Here is a 14,201-nt window from a genome sequence, read left to right as displayed (position 1 = left end):
GGCGTTCTTTGGTCTGCTGGTCTCCGGGCAGCGGGAGATGCAGGAAGTGCTACCGACGCGGGATCACTCGATCGTAGCGCGCGCCTTTCACTCGCAGTGTGTGACGCGTTCCCTCTGCCCCTTTCTCCAGGACGGTCTCCATGATGAACATGGCCTCGGCGTCGGCAGTCCAGGTGGTGTTGGTGATCGAGCCCGTCATACAGAACGCAGACGGCATCTTCCCAGAAGGTGGAGCCCCCTCTCGCTTCCCCGTGGACACGGCTTTGCAATGTCCGCCCACTCCCTCCGCCCCCCCCCCCCTGTCCCCGGGTTCGATCCCGACCACCTGTGCCGTCTGCAGGGGTGGAGTTTGTACATTCTCCCCCGTGACCCGCGTGGGTTTTCTCTGGGTGCTCCGGTTTGCCCCCACGCTCCACAGCCACGCAGGTGTTTTGTGTGTTCTCCCAGCAACTCTACCGCTGCGCCACCGTGCCGCATGTCCACCAATGTTTCAGACCCACTGAACCTTTCGGGCGACTGGACTTCTGCTGCTGTTGGATTTATCCTGCTCGTCGTCTACTGACAGGGGTATGATGTAGATCCTTCAGTACAAACAGAACACCGTGGGCGGCACGGTGGCGCAGCGGTAGAACTGCTGCCTCACAGCGCCAGAGACCCGAATTCAATCCTGACTACGGGCGCTGTCAGTACAGAGTTTGTACGTTCTCCCCGTGACCGCGTGGTTTTCCCCCCGTGTGCTCCAATTTCCTCCGCACTCCAAAGACGTGCAGGTTTGTGGGTTAATTTGATTCGGTGTAATTGTAAGTAGGCCCTGGTGTGTGTGGGACAGTGCTGGTGTGTGTGGGACAGTGCTGGTGTGTGTGGGACAGTGCTGGTGTGTGTGGGACAGTGCTGGTGTGTGTGGGACAGTGCTGGTGTGTGTGGGACAGTGCTGGTGTGTGTGGGACAGTGCTGGTGTGTGTGGGACAGTGCTGGTGTGTGTGGGACAGTGCTGGTGTGTGTGGGACAGTGCTGGTGTGTGTGGGACAGTGCTGGTGTGTGTGGGACAGTGCTGGTGTGTGTGGGACAGTGCTGGTGTGTGTGGGACAGTGCTGGTGTGTGTGGGACAGTGCTGGTGTGTGTGGGACAGTGCTGGTGTGTGTGGGACAGTGCTGGTGTGTGTGGGACAGTGCTGGTGTGTGTGGGACAGTGCTGGTGTGTGTGGGACAGTGCTGGTGTGTGTGGGACAGTGCTGGTGTGTGTGGGACAGTGCTGGTGTGTGTGGGACAGTGCTGGTGTGTGTGGGACAGTGCTGGTGTGTGTGGGACAGTGCTGGTGTGTGTGGGACAGTGCTGGTGTGTGTGGGACAGTGCTGGTGTGTGTGGGACAGTGCTGGTGTGTGTGGGACAGTGCTGGTGTGTGTGGGACAGTGCTGGTGTGTGTGGGACAGTGCTGGTGTGTGGGACAGTGCTGGTGTGTGTGGGACAGTGCTGGTGTGTGTGGGACAGTGCTGGTGTGTGTGGGACAGTGCTAGTGTGTGTGGGACAGTGCTAGTGTGTGTGGGACAGTGCTAGTGTGTGTGGGACAGTGCTAGTGTGTGTGGGACAGTGCTGGTGTGTGGGGATCGCTGGTCGCGCTGTACCCCTCTAAAATTGAAAGACATAAAGTGCTGGAGTAACTCAGCAGGTCAGGCAGCATCCCTAGAGAACATGGGAGAGGGGAGACTTTCAAACTGACTGTAGGTGGGGGGGATTAGAGTCATAGAGACACAGATTGATACAGTGTGGAAACAGGCCCTTCGGCCCAACTTGCCCACACTGGCCAACAATGTCCCAGCTACACTAGTCCCACTTGCCTGCACTTGGTCCATATCCCTCCACACCCGTCCTATCCATGTACCTGTCCAACTGTTTCTTAAACGATGGGATAGTTCCTGCCTCAACTACCTCCTCTGGCAGTTTGATCCATACACCCACCACCCTCTGTGTGAAAAAGTTACCCCTCAGATTCCTATTAAATCTTTTCCCTTTCACCTTGAACCTATGTCCCCTGGTCCTCGATTCCCCTACTCTGAGTAAAAGACTCTGTGCATCTACCCGATCTATTCCTCTCATGATTTTGTACACCTGTATAAGATCTCCCCTCATCCTCCTGCGCTCCACTGAATAGAGACCCAGCCCGCTCAACCTCTCCCTGTAGCTCACACCCTCTAGTCCTGGCAACATCCTGGTAAATCTTCTCTGAACCCTTTCAAGCTTGACAACATTTTTCCCGTAACATGGTGCCCAGAACTGAACACGATAATGTAAATGTGATTGTCGGAGGCTGATGGTGGGGAGAGGCAGACCAACGTGGGGCAGGTAAATGGAGACAGGAAAGGGAAGGAGGTTTGATGAGCAGCAGGTTGGATAAAAGACCAGAACAAATTACTCCAGTCTTGAGTCTAGAGCTAATAATTAGAATCCCTAGTTACTCTTCTCAAATTAGACTGATGAAATTATCTCGGTATCGAATGACAATAAAATAATATTTTTTTAAAGTTTTTTTTTTAAGAAAGGTCCCGACCCGAAGAATCACCTGTCTTTACCTTCCACGGATGCTGCCTGACCCGCTGAGTTCCTCCAGCACTTTGTATTACTGTTAGAATCGGTTCATTGTTGTTACGTGCAACCAAGATTCAATAGACAATAGGTGCAGGAGGAGGCCATTCGGCCCTTTGAGCCAGCACCACCATTCAATGTGATCATGGCTGATCATTCACAATCAGTACCCCGTTCCTGCCTTCTCCCCATACCCCCTGACTCCGCTATCCTTAACAGCTCTATCCAGCTCTCTCTTGAATGCATTCAGAGAATTGGCCTCCACTGCCTTCTGAGGCAGAGAATTCCACAGGAGACAGTGATAAGCTTTGCTGTCCTGTACACAGCGGAGGCCCCGATAGCAATCGTGTGTTGTCTTTCCACTGACTGGTTAGCATGCGACAAAAAAGCCTTTCACTGTCCCTCGGTACGCGTGACAATAAACTAAACTGAACTGAACGTCCAAAGACGTACAGGTATATAGGTTAATTGGCTGGGTAAATGTAAAAATTGTCCCTAGTGGGTGTAGGATAGTGTTAATGTACGGGGATCGCTGGGCGGCACGGACTTGGTGGGCCGAAAAGGCCTGTTTCCGGCTGTATATATATGATATGATATGATATGATATGAACACGCCCATACCAACCAAGATGCCCCATCGACGCCAGTCCCACCTGCCCGCGTTTGGCACAGTAAACTGAGCTGAAAACATTTTAAACACAAAATGCAGGAGCAACTCAGTGGGACGGGCAGCATCTCTGGAGAGAAGGAGTGGGAGACGCTTCGGGTCGAGACTGAACTCCGAAGAGGGCTCTGGACCTAGACTCGGCTTGTACTCGCTGGAATTTAGAAGATTGAGGGGAGATCTTATAGAAACTTACAAAATTCTTAAGGGGTTGGACAGGCTGGATGCAGGAAGATTGTTCCCGATGTTGGGGAAGTCCAGAACAAGGGGTCACAGTTTAAGGATAAGGGGGAAGTCTTTTAGGACTGAGATGAGAACGTTTTTTTTCACACAGAGAGTGGTGAATCTGTGGAATTCTCTGCCACAGAAGGTAGTTGAGGCCAGTTCATTGGCTATATTTAAGAGGGAGTTAGATGTGGCCCTTGTGGCTAAAGGGATCAGGGGGTATGGAGAGAAGGCAGGTACGGGATACTGAGTTGGATGATCAGCCATGATCATATTCAATGGCGGTGCGTACAGGCTCGAAGGGCCGAATGGCCTACTCCTGCACCTATTTTCTATGTTTCTATGACCTGAAACGTTACCCAGTCCTTCACTACAAAGATGCTGCCCGTCCCGCTGAGTTGCTCCTGCATTTTGTGTTTAAAATGTTTAAGCACAAGTTGAGTTATTCCAGCGTTTTGTGTCTATCTACGGTGTAAATCAACATCTGCAGTGCCTTCCCACACATACATTTTGCAACTTGCTTGTGTTTCCACAGATTTGGATTTCAGTGTGTCGGGGATGTTCGGACCATGTTCTTTGTACTCCAGTTACACCTCGTCAAAAAAGGACACTGGCTCGCCCGAGCCGGCACAGACGGCCCCTCTCCCACTCAAGGAGGTCACTGTGGCCAAGGGAGAGTAGGTTCTGACTTTTATTTGGTTAACTTAAAAATTGTGCGATCCTAACTTGAATTGCTCCCCATGCCTGGCCTACGACCTCTCGACTTCCACTCTCCACTTCCATCTGACTTTAAAGGAAGGTCGACCCAAAATGCTGGAGTAACTCAGCGGGTCAGGCAGCATCTCAGGAGAGGAGGAATGGATGACGTTTCGGGTCGAGACCCTTCTTCAGACTGATGTCAGGGGAGGGGGCGGGACAAAGATAGGATCTAGTAGGAGACAGGAAGACAGTGGGAGAACTGGGAAGGGGGAGGGGATGGAGAGAGAGGGAAAGCAGGGACTACCTGAAGTTAGAGAAGTCAATGTTCATACTGCTGGGGTGGAAACTGCCCAAGCAAAATATGAGGTGCTGTTCCTCCAATTTGCGCTGGGCCTCACTATGACAATGGAGGACAGAAAGGTCAGATTGGGAGTGGGAGGGGGAGTTGAAGTGCTGAGCCACCGGGAGATTAGGCAGGTTAAAGCGGACTGAGCGGAGTTGTTGAGCAAAACGATCGCCGAGCCTGCGTTTGGTCTCGGGGAGACTTGGGTCTTGGGTCTAAACTCCATCTGCGTTTCGTTCAGTTTAGTTTAGTTTAGAGATGCAGCGCGGAAACCACCGTGTCTCAAGTGTCTTGCACACAGCCTTTAGTGTGTAGAGTTTGCTGTGCGGAGTTTGCACGTTCTCCCCGTGAACGCGTGGCTTTCCTTCATGTGCTCCGGTTTCCTCCCACATCCCAAAGACGTGCAGGTTTGTAGGTTAATTGACCTCTATAAATTATCCCTAGTGTGTAGATCCCAAAACTGGGATAACATAGAACTAGTGTGAACAGGTGATCGCCGATCGGCTCGAACCCAGTGGGCCGAAGGGCCTGTTTCCACGCTGTATCCTTAAACTAAACTGTGTAGAAAGGAACTGCAGATGCTGGTTTAAACCGAAGATAGGGTCCCGGTTCTGAAGAAAGGTCTCGACCCAAAATGTCACCCATTCCTTCTCTGCAGAGATGCTGCCTGACCCGCTGAGTTACTCCAGAGTTTCGTGTCTTATCTAAACGAAACACCGATCTCTTTAACTGAGCTATTGTCATAGAGATGTGGAGCATAGAAACGGGCCATTCGGCCCACTTCATCCATGATGGCCAAGGAACCTTCCTGAGCTCATCCTGTTTGCATTTAACCCATATCCCTCGAAATCTCTCCTACGTTGGGCGGCACGGTGGCGCAGCGGTAGAGTTGCTGCCTTACAGCGAATGCAGCGCCAGAGACCCGGGTTCGATCCTGACTACGGGTGCTGTCTGTACGGAGATTGTACGTTCTCCCCGTGACCTGCGTGGGTTTTCTCTGAGATCTTTGGTTTTCTCCCACACTCCAAAGACGTGCGGGTTTGTAGGTAAATTGGCTGGGCAAATGTAAAAATTGTCCCTAGTGTGTGTAGGATAGTGTTAATGTGCGGGGATCGCTGATCGGTGCGGACCCGGTGGGCCGAAGGGGCCTGTTTCCGCGCTGTATCTCTAAACTAAACTAAACTATCTACCCGTCCAAATGTATTTTAAACGCTGTAATTGCACCTGCCTCTATCACGTTATCTAGCAGCTACCCTTTACCCGTCTCTACCCTCTGTGTGAAAAAGTTGCCCCTCAGGTTCCCCTGCCACTGTAAACCCATGTCCTCTAGTCTTTGTGACAGAAAGGAACTGCAGGTGCTGGTTTATGCCGAAGACAGACACAAAGTGCTGGAGTAACTCAGCGGGGGTCAGGCAGCATCGCTGGAGAAAAAAGATGGATGACATTTCGGGGCGGGACCCTTAATCTGAAGAAGGGTCCCGATCCTAAACATCACCCATCCATTTTCTCCAGAGATGCTGCCTGACCCGCTGAGATACACCAGCTCTTTGTGTCTGTCCTCTAATCTTAGATTTCTCCTACCCTGGGGAAAAAAATGGTGAACATTCACCTCACCAACGTTCCTCTTGGTTTTATGCACTTCGTCACCAGGTGAGCTTGATAACATTGCTGATAACATTGCTGGACCACACTGTGTTTCAGGAGGTGCATGTGAATGAAAATACCAGTAAAAAAGCAACTAAATAAAATACATAAAACGCATCAAACTGATGCAAACGCAGCGATAGAGTTGCTGCCTCACAGCGCCAGAGACCCGGTTCAATCCTGACCACGGGTGCTGTCTGTGCAGAGTTTGCACGTTCTCCCCGTGACCTGCGTGGGTTTTCTCCGGGTGCTCCCGTTTCCTCCCACACTCCGGGTTTGTAGGTGAATTGGCTTCTGTAAATTGTCCCTAGTGTGTGTGTGTAGGATAGAACTAGCGTGCGGGGGATCACTGGTCGGTGCGTACCCGATGGGCCGAAGGGCCTGTGGCTGAATGAATACATTGCCGTTCATTGTGTGACAAGTCGCCGTGATATTCTTTGTATTTATTCACAAAATGCTGGAGTAACTCAGCAGGTCAGGCAGCATCCCCTGAACAAGGGTCTCGACCCGAAACGTCACCCATTCCTTCTCTCCTGAGATGCTGCCTGACCTGCTGAGTTACTCCAGCATTTTGTGAATAAATACCTTCGATTTGTACCAGCATCTGCAGTTATTTTCTTACACTACGTGATATTCTTTGTTTTGCGTAAGCTGAGCTAAAGAAAACCAAGATTCAAGATTACATTTATTGTCACGTGGTCCAGTTAAGGCACAGTGAAATTTGAGTTACCATACAGCCAATACCAAGTAAAAAGCAACAAGACACACAGTCACATAAAATAAAATTCAACATGAACATCCACCACAGCGAACTCCACATTCCTCACTGTGATGGAAGGTAGTAAAGTTCAATCAGCTTCCTCTTTGTTCTCCCACAGTCAGGGCTGTTGAACCATCCACAGTCCGGGCCGCGATACGATACGGAGAAAAATCGCATCTCCGTCCAGCTAGGAGACTGAATAAAAGGTTTCCCCCAATTCCCCCCCCCCCCCTTCCCCCCACATAAAACAAACCAAGAAACACTAAAACATATTTTTAACACACACTTAAATGAATAAAAGCAGTAGAAAACAAAGATACTAGAGGAGCAAGATGGACCACTCTGTTGAAATCGCCTATACTGAAGTGTGGTACGCAGAGGAGCCATTTTAGTAAGCAAAACCCGCCGTTCGCTCTGCCTCTCGCAGTGTGATCAGTGTTGTGGGAGAACAGTATGTGTGATGATACCATTAAAATGCAGAATATATCTCATCTATCAATTCACAGATTATTGTTATTTTTCTTTTTAAATGTTTCTGCAAGTTTCTGCCTACTAAAATGGCCACCGTGACGTACAACGGTTTTTAGGGTCGAGTGGTCTATCCTGTTCCTCTAGTATCTTTGGTGGAAAGGACAGGCAGGCCGTTGGCGCCACCCGGTGGATATTGCCATAAGCGTCGTTTGAACCCGATGCTCGAGTTGATCGATGTGCGTGTAATGTCCGCTCTGCTTCTTCGGGCAGGAGTTTGTGCGAAGAATATCCCCTGGTTCCTCCGTCGTCACCCCCACCAGACATGGAGGAGGGTCCAAGCAAAGCAGAAGCCCCTCCAAACCAGGCTGACCCCGCCGGCCAGACTCTCAACAACCTGATGAAAAAAGGTCAGCGATGAGCAGGGTTGGCGGCAAAATACATGTCATGATACCATCGATGCGATAGAGCTTTATCCATCCCAGGAGGGAAATTGGTCTGCCAATTGGGAAGGACATTCTTGCTATTGAGGGCGTGCAGCGTAGGTTTACTAGGTTAATTCCAGGAATGGCGGGACTGTCGTATGTTGAAAGACTGGAGCGACTAGGCTTGTATACACTGGAATTTAGAAGGATGAGAGGGGATCTTATTGAATGACTCAGTCAGTCTACCTGAGATATTTAATCTGGGATAGGGTCACGTTTTGGGTTGACCGGGGATTGCATATTAGGTTGGAGGAGGACGTGATATAAGATTATTAAGGGGTTGGACACGCTAGAGGCAGGAAACATGTTCCCAATGTTGCGGGAGTCCAGAACCAGGGGCCACAGATTAAGGATATGGGGTAGGCCATTTAGAACTGAGATGAGGAAATACTTTTTCACCCAGAGAGTTGCGAACCTGTGGAATTCACTGCCACAGAAGGCAGTGGAGGCCAATTCTCTGGATGTTTTCAAGAGAGAGTTAGATTTAGCTCTCGGGGCTAACGGAATCAAGGAATATGGGGAGAAGGCAGGAACGGGGTACTGATATTGGTTGATCAGCCATGATCATATTGAATGGCGGTGCTGGCACGAAGGGCCGAGTGGCCTACTCCTGCAACTAATTTCTATGTGTCTAAATGAGAGTTTTTTTTTTGCTTCTGTGTTTCAGTGAGGAAACCCATCCCATCTCGCCCCAGCTTCCCACCGCCCCAGCACCCGAAGGCCAGCCTGCCCTGGACCTCGAAGCCCATGTGCTCCACCCTCACCCAGGCGACCGACGAGAGGGCCATCGTCCGCCGAGCGACTGCCTGCCCGGTCCGAGTGCCCACCGTGCCCCCGCCCCCCGTCCCGGCGCCCCGCACCCACCAGCGCACCACCAGCTTGGGCTCGGCCCACCAGATACCGGGCGGCCCGCAGGAGGCGCCGGCCGGGGACAGAGGCAAGCGGGCGCCGGAGGCCCCGGCGAAGAGGGCCATTCCGGAGAACGCCCCATGCCAGCCCCGCAACCCGCAGGTCAGCTGGGACAAGGAGTCGCAGCCCCAGCCGCTGGTAACGCCCAGGGCCAGGGTCTTCTCTGCCAATCAGGCCATGCTGACCGGAACCAAACCCAGCGTGAGAGGATCGCCGAGCGAGGAAAAAAACGGTACGTGAAGGCGCGAGGGGCAGGAAAATGGCCGGGGGGGGGGGGGGGTCAGGAGAAGGGTTGACATCTTCCTCACTCCCGAATAAGGGTCACCCTTCGTAAACCCCCTTGGACAGGGTAGATGCAGGAAAAATATTCCCGATGTTGGCGGGAGTCCAGAACCAGGGGTCGCACAGTTTAAGAATAAGGAGTGGGCCATTTAGGACTGAGACGAGGAAAAACCTTTTCACCCAGAGAGTTGTGAATTCTCCGCCACAGAAGGCAGTGGAGGCCAATTCTCTGGATGCTTTCAAGAGAGAGCTAGATAGAGCTCCTAGGGCTAACGGAATCATGGGATATGGGGAGAAAGCAGGAACGGGATACTGATTCTGGATGATCGGCCATAATCTCCCCCACTCCCCCTCCCCTCCCCCCACTCACCATCAACAACACCACAGTCACATCTGTGGCGTCATTTAAGTTCCTTGGACCTTAATCATCTCCAGGGACCTCAAATGGAGGGCCACCATCGACTCCACAGTCAAAAAGACCCAACAGAGGATGTACTTCCTGCGGCAACTGAAGAAACACAATCTGCCACAGGCAATGAGGGTTCAATTCTATACTGCCATCGTAGAGCCCGTCCTCACCTCCATCACGGTCTGGTTTGGCTCAGCCACCAAGCACGACATCTGGAGGCTACAACGGATCGTTCGCACAGCTGAGAAGGTTGTTGGCTGCAACCTTCCCCCCCATTGACGAACTGTACACTGCAAGGGCCAGGAAGCGAGCGGGCAAGATCATCTCTGACCCCTCTCACCCTGGCCACAAACTCTTCGAAGCACTTCCCTCTGGAAGGCGACTCCGGACTTTCAAAGCAGCCACAGCCGGACATAAAAACAGCTTTGTTCCCCCACGAGTGGTAGTTCTACTCAATAACCAAAAACTGCAGTCTCTTTTTTGCTCTGGTTTATTTTCACCCACATGTTTAGATTTAGATTTAGAGATATAGCGCGGAAACAGGCCCTTCGGCCCACCGAGTCCGCGCCGCCCAGCGATCCCCGCACACTAACACTATCCTACACACACCAGGGATAATTTTTACATTTACCCAGTCAATTAACCTACATACCTGCACGTCTTTGGAGTGTGGGAGGAAACTGAAGATCTCGGAGAAAACCCACGCAGGTCACGGGGAGAACGTACAAACTCCGTACAGATGGCGCCCGTAGTCAGGATCGAACCTGAGTCTCCGGCGCTGCATTCGCTGTAAGGCGGCAACTCTACCGCTGCGCCACCGTGCCGCCCATATTTAGGCCGTAATGTTGTGTCCTTATTGTTTTGATGTGTTTATGCTTTATTCTTAATTGTTTGTGTTGTCATTTGTGAGCGGAGCACCAAGGCACATTCCTCGTGTACGCACATACTTGGCCAATAAACTTATTGATGATCATATTGAGTGGCGGTGCTGGCTCCTGCACCTGTTTGCTCTGTTTCTGTGTGGTATTGGTTGGATGGTAGAGCATGTTTGTGAAGCCCGTCTCCTGCGGTCCACTGAGGAATATATTACCACCTCTGTGTCCCCAGCAGGTCAGCAGCAGTTACCAGATGTGGAGCCCCTCTGACTACCCACCCCACCCCCAACTACACGACGTACAATTGGACAGCACTGGAACACCTGAAGTTCAGGTGACTTTCGTGGCCTCCACTTCATTGCGCTGAGACCATGGTAACTTGGGATCCTTAGCTTCGTGTGGTTCAGTTTGGAGATACAGTGCGGAAACAGTTCCCTTCCACGCTGTATCTCTGAGCTAAAACTAAACCACTGTGTAGATGTTAACCCGGACTGTGTGGGGATTGAACCCAGGATCTCCTGACCCAGGGCAGAGAGTGTAACCCCCACTGGCACCATGGTGAACTCTGCAGGTACCACAAAATGCTGGAGTAACTCAGCGGGTCAGGCAGCATCTCGGGAGAGAAGGAATGGGTGACCCTTGAAGGGTCTCGACCCGAAACGTCATCCATTCCTTCTCTCCCGAGATGCTGCCCGACCCGCTGAGTTACTCCAACATTTTGCGATGCCTTCGATTTGGACCCGCATCTGCAGTTATTTTCCTTCACGGTGAACACTGCAGTACCAACGTAGTGGGCTTTGAGTGAGAGGCTGGACCACCCTCTCCCTCAAAGCCCCTTCAATCCACCTCAGCCCGCCGATCACCGGTGCCACCGTCTGTATCCACCGCACCACCACCCCGACTCCAATCGCCTTTTATTTTTGTACAGATATCTCATCAAGTCTCAGTGTAAATACAATGTGAATCTACCTGTGTGTAATTTAAATTTGCCTGATGCCTCGATAATAAACAAAATCCGATTTTCCGACTAGCTTCTCATTTATGGCAGAACAGCACATGACTTCACAACATGCAGGAGGGTCTCGACCCGAAACGCCACCTAGCCCTTTTTCTCCAGAGATGCTGGACACAAAATGCTGGCGTAACTCAGCGGGTCAGGCAGCATCTCAGGAGAGAAGGAATGGGTCTCGTTTCGGGTCGAGACCCTTCTTCAGACTTACCTTCGATTTAAACCAGCATCTGTAGTTTTTGTTTCCTTCCCCAGAGATTCAGTTCTTTGTGTAGGAAGGAACTGCAGTTGCTGGTTTACACCGAAGATGGACACAAAAAGCCAGAGTAACTCAGCAGGACAGGCAGCATCTTTGGAGAGAAGGAATGGGTTACGTTTCGAGTCGAGACCCTTCGTTCTGCAGTTCTTTCCTACACACTATATAAGAATACTACCGCATACAAATCCTTTAAACATTCCCCCTCTCACCTTCAATCTATACCCTCTGGTCCTTGACGTTTCCACCCTGGGGTTCGGACTCCACCCACGTCTCTCATCATTTTATAAACTTCTATCGGGTCTCCCGCAGCCTTGGGCGTTCCGGTGACATCAATCCAAGTCTGTCCAACCTCACTTTTTTTGCTGGAACCCTACATTGTCCAGGCAGCATCCTGGTAAATCTCCAAAGCCTGCACGCCCCTTCTGTAAAGGGGCAACCAGAACAGCACTTGCTACGTCAAATCCAAATTATTTGACTGAGCGAAGGTGTTCGGCAAAACGATCGCCCAGTCTGAGCGTGGTCTCGCCGATGTACAAGAGTCCACATCTTGAACAAAGGATACAGTAGATGAGGTTGGAGGAGGTGCAAGTGAACCTCGGCCTAACCTGAAAGGACTGCCGGGGTCCCTGGACAGAGTCGGGGGAGGAGGTGTAGGGACAGGTGTTGCATCTCCTGCGGTTGCAGGGGAAGTTACCTGGGGAGGGGGTGTTTTGGATGGGAAGGGATGAGTTAACCAGGGAGTTGCGGAGGGCACGGTCTCTGCGGAAGGCGGAAAGGGGTGGAGATGGGAAAATGTGGCTAGTGGTGGGATCCCGTTGGAGGTGGTGAAAATGTCAGAGGATTATGTGCTGTATGCGACGGCTGATGGGGTGAAAGGTAAGGACTAGGGGGACTCTGTCTCTGTTGCGACTAGGGGGAGGGGGAGCAAGGGCGGAGCTGTGGGATATCGAGGAGATACGAGTGAGGGCCTCATCTATAACGGGAGAGGGGAACGCCTGTTCCCTAAAGAATGAGGACATCTCGGATGTCCTGGTAAGGAACACTTCATCTTGGGCGCAGATGTGGTGTAGATGGAGGAATTGGGAGTTGGGGATTGAGTCTTTGCAGGAAGCAGGGTGTAGTCGAGATAGTTGTGGGAGTCAGTGGGTTTTAATAGACGTCAGTCGATAGCCTATTTCCTATGATGGAGACAGTGAGGTCAAGAAAGGAGAGGGAGGTGTCGGAGATGGTCCAAGTGAATTTGAGTGCAGGATGGAAATTGGTGGTGAAGTTGATGAAGTCCATGAGTCCTGCGTGGGTGCAGGAGGTAGCACCGATGCAGTCATCAATGCAACGGAGGTAGAGTTCGGGGATAGGGCCAGTATAGGCCTGGAACAGGGGACTGTTCGACGTACCCTACAAAGAGGCAGGCATAGCTGGGGGTGCCCACGGCTACGCCTTGGACTCGGAGGAGGTGGGAGAATTCGAAGGAGAAGTTGTTGAGGGTGAGGACCGGCTCCGCTAGGTGGAGGAGAGTGTTAGTAGAGGGAAATTGGGTGGTTCTGCGGATTTTGGGGAGAAGGTCAAGTCAAGTCAATTTTATTTGTATAGCACATTTAAAAACAACCCATGTTGACCAAAGTGCTGCACATCAGTTCAGGTACTAAGAAAACGAACATACAATGGCACACAAACATAACAGCACATACATAACCGGTCACAGCGCCCCCTCAGAGGGCCTCAAACGCTAGGGAGTAGAAATAGGTTTTGAGCCTGGACTTAAAGGAGTCGATGGAGGGGGCAGTTCTGATGGGGAGAGGGATGCTGTTCCACAGTCTCGGAGCAGCAACCGCAAAAGCGCGGTCACCCCTGAGCTTAAGCCTGGACCGCGGGACAGTGAGCCGGGCCGTGCGGGGCTGGGAAACGATAAGGTTGGAGGCTAAGGAAGGCAGATAGCCAGAAGTGATGAAATCAGGAACGGTCTGTAGGATTAAGGCCTGGTGCTCACCTGTGGGGTCATGGTCCAAGGACAAGTAGGAGGAGGTGTCTGAGAGTTGTCGCCTGGCCTCAGCCTGGTCGGTAGATGTCAGCGCACCAGACCACCCCACACCACCTCCCTTGTCGGCGGGCTTGATGACAATGTCACGGTTGCTGCAGAGTGAGGGGAGGGCTGTACGTTCACAGGGGGTGAGGTTAGAGTAGGTGAGGACAAACTTTTTCAGTCCGAGTGTGAGGAAAAACTTTTTCAGTCAGAGAGTTGTGAATCTGTGGAATTCTCTGCCTCAGAAGGCAGTGGAGGTCAATTCTCTGAATGCATTCAAGAGAGAGCTAGATAGAGCTCTTAAGGATAGCGGAGTCAGGGGGTATGGGGAGAAGGCAGGAACGGGGTACTGATTGAGAATGATCAGCCATGATCACATTGAATGGCGGTGCTGGCTCGAAGGGCCGAATGGCCTCCTCCTGCACCTATTGTCTATTGTGAGGGGAGTGGAAAAGTTGAGACGGTCGATGTCACGCCGGCAGTTCGAAATGAAGAGTTCTCAAGAGGGTAGAAGGCCGTCTGGGGGGGAGTCCAAGAGGAGGGGGGCCGGTGGAGACGGGAGAAGGGGTCA

The 14,201-nt window shown here is 51.8% G+C and overlaps 1 protein-coding gene across 2 annotated transcripts in view; it reads left to right on the top strand.

Moving 5' to 3' along the window:
• The window catches only part of LOC144611597 (SH3 domain-binding protein 1-like), a 57,079-nt gene extending 46,155 nt beyond the window's left edge, over window positions 1–10,924 (top strand). Inside the window, exons 15-19 of one of the 2 annotated variants that reach the window (XM_078430795.1) lie at window positions 131–228; window positions 4,004–4,145; window positions 7,656–7,792; window positions 8,535–9,008; window positions 10,578–10,924. In XM_078430795.1, the coding sequence (XP_078286921.1) occupies window positions 131–228; window positions 4,004–4,145; window positions 7,656–7,792; window positions 8,535–9,008; window positions 10,578–10,612 (886 nt within the window). In that variant the 3' untranslated portion in view covers window positions 10,613–10,924. Of the gene's footprint in view, window positions 1–130; window positions 229–4,003; window positions 4,146–7,655; window positions 7,793–8,534; window positions 9,009–9,493 lie in introns of both variants that reach the window. The other variant, XM_078430794.1, reaches the window with a different exon arrangement.
• Window positions 10,925–14,201: the final 3,277 nt, after the last annotated feature.

The sequence above is a fragment of the Rhinoraja longicauda genome, chromosome 40 (genome assembly GCF_053455715.1).
Source record: "Rhinoraja longicauda isolate Sanriku21f chromosome 40, sRhiLon1.1, whole genome shotgun sequence".
NCBI classification, from domain to species: Eukaryota; Metazoa; Chordata; class Chondrichthyes; order Rajiformes; family Arhynchobatidae; genus Rhinoraja; species Rhinoraja longicauda.
The sequence above is the reverse complement of the archived record's forward strand: the minus strand, read 5'-3'. Positions and strand labels throughout refer to the sequence as shown.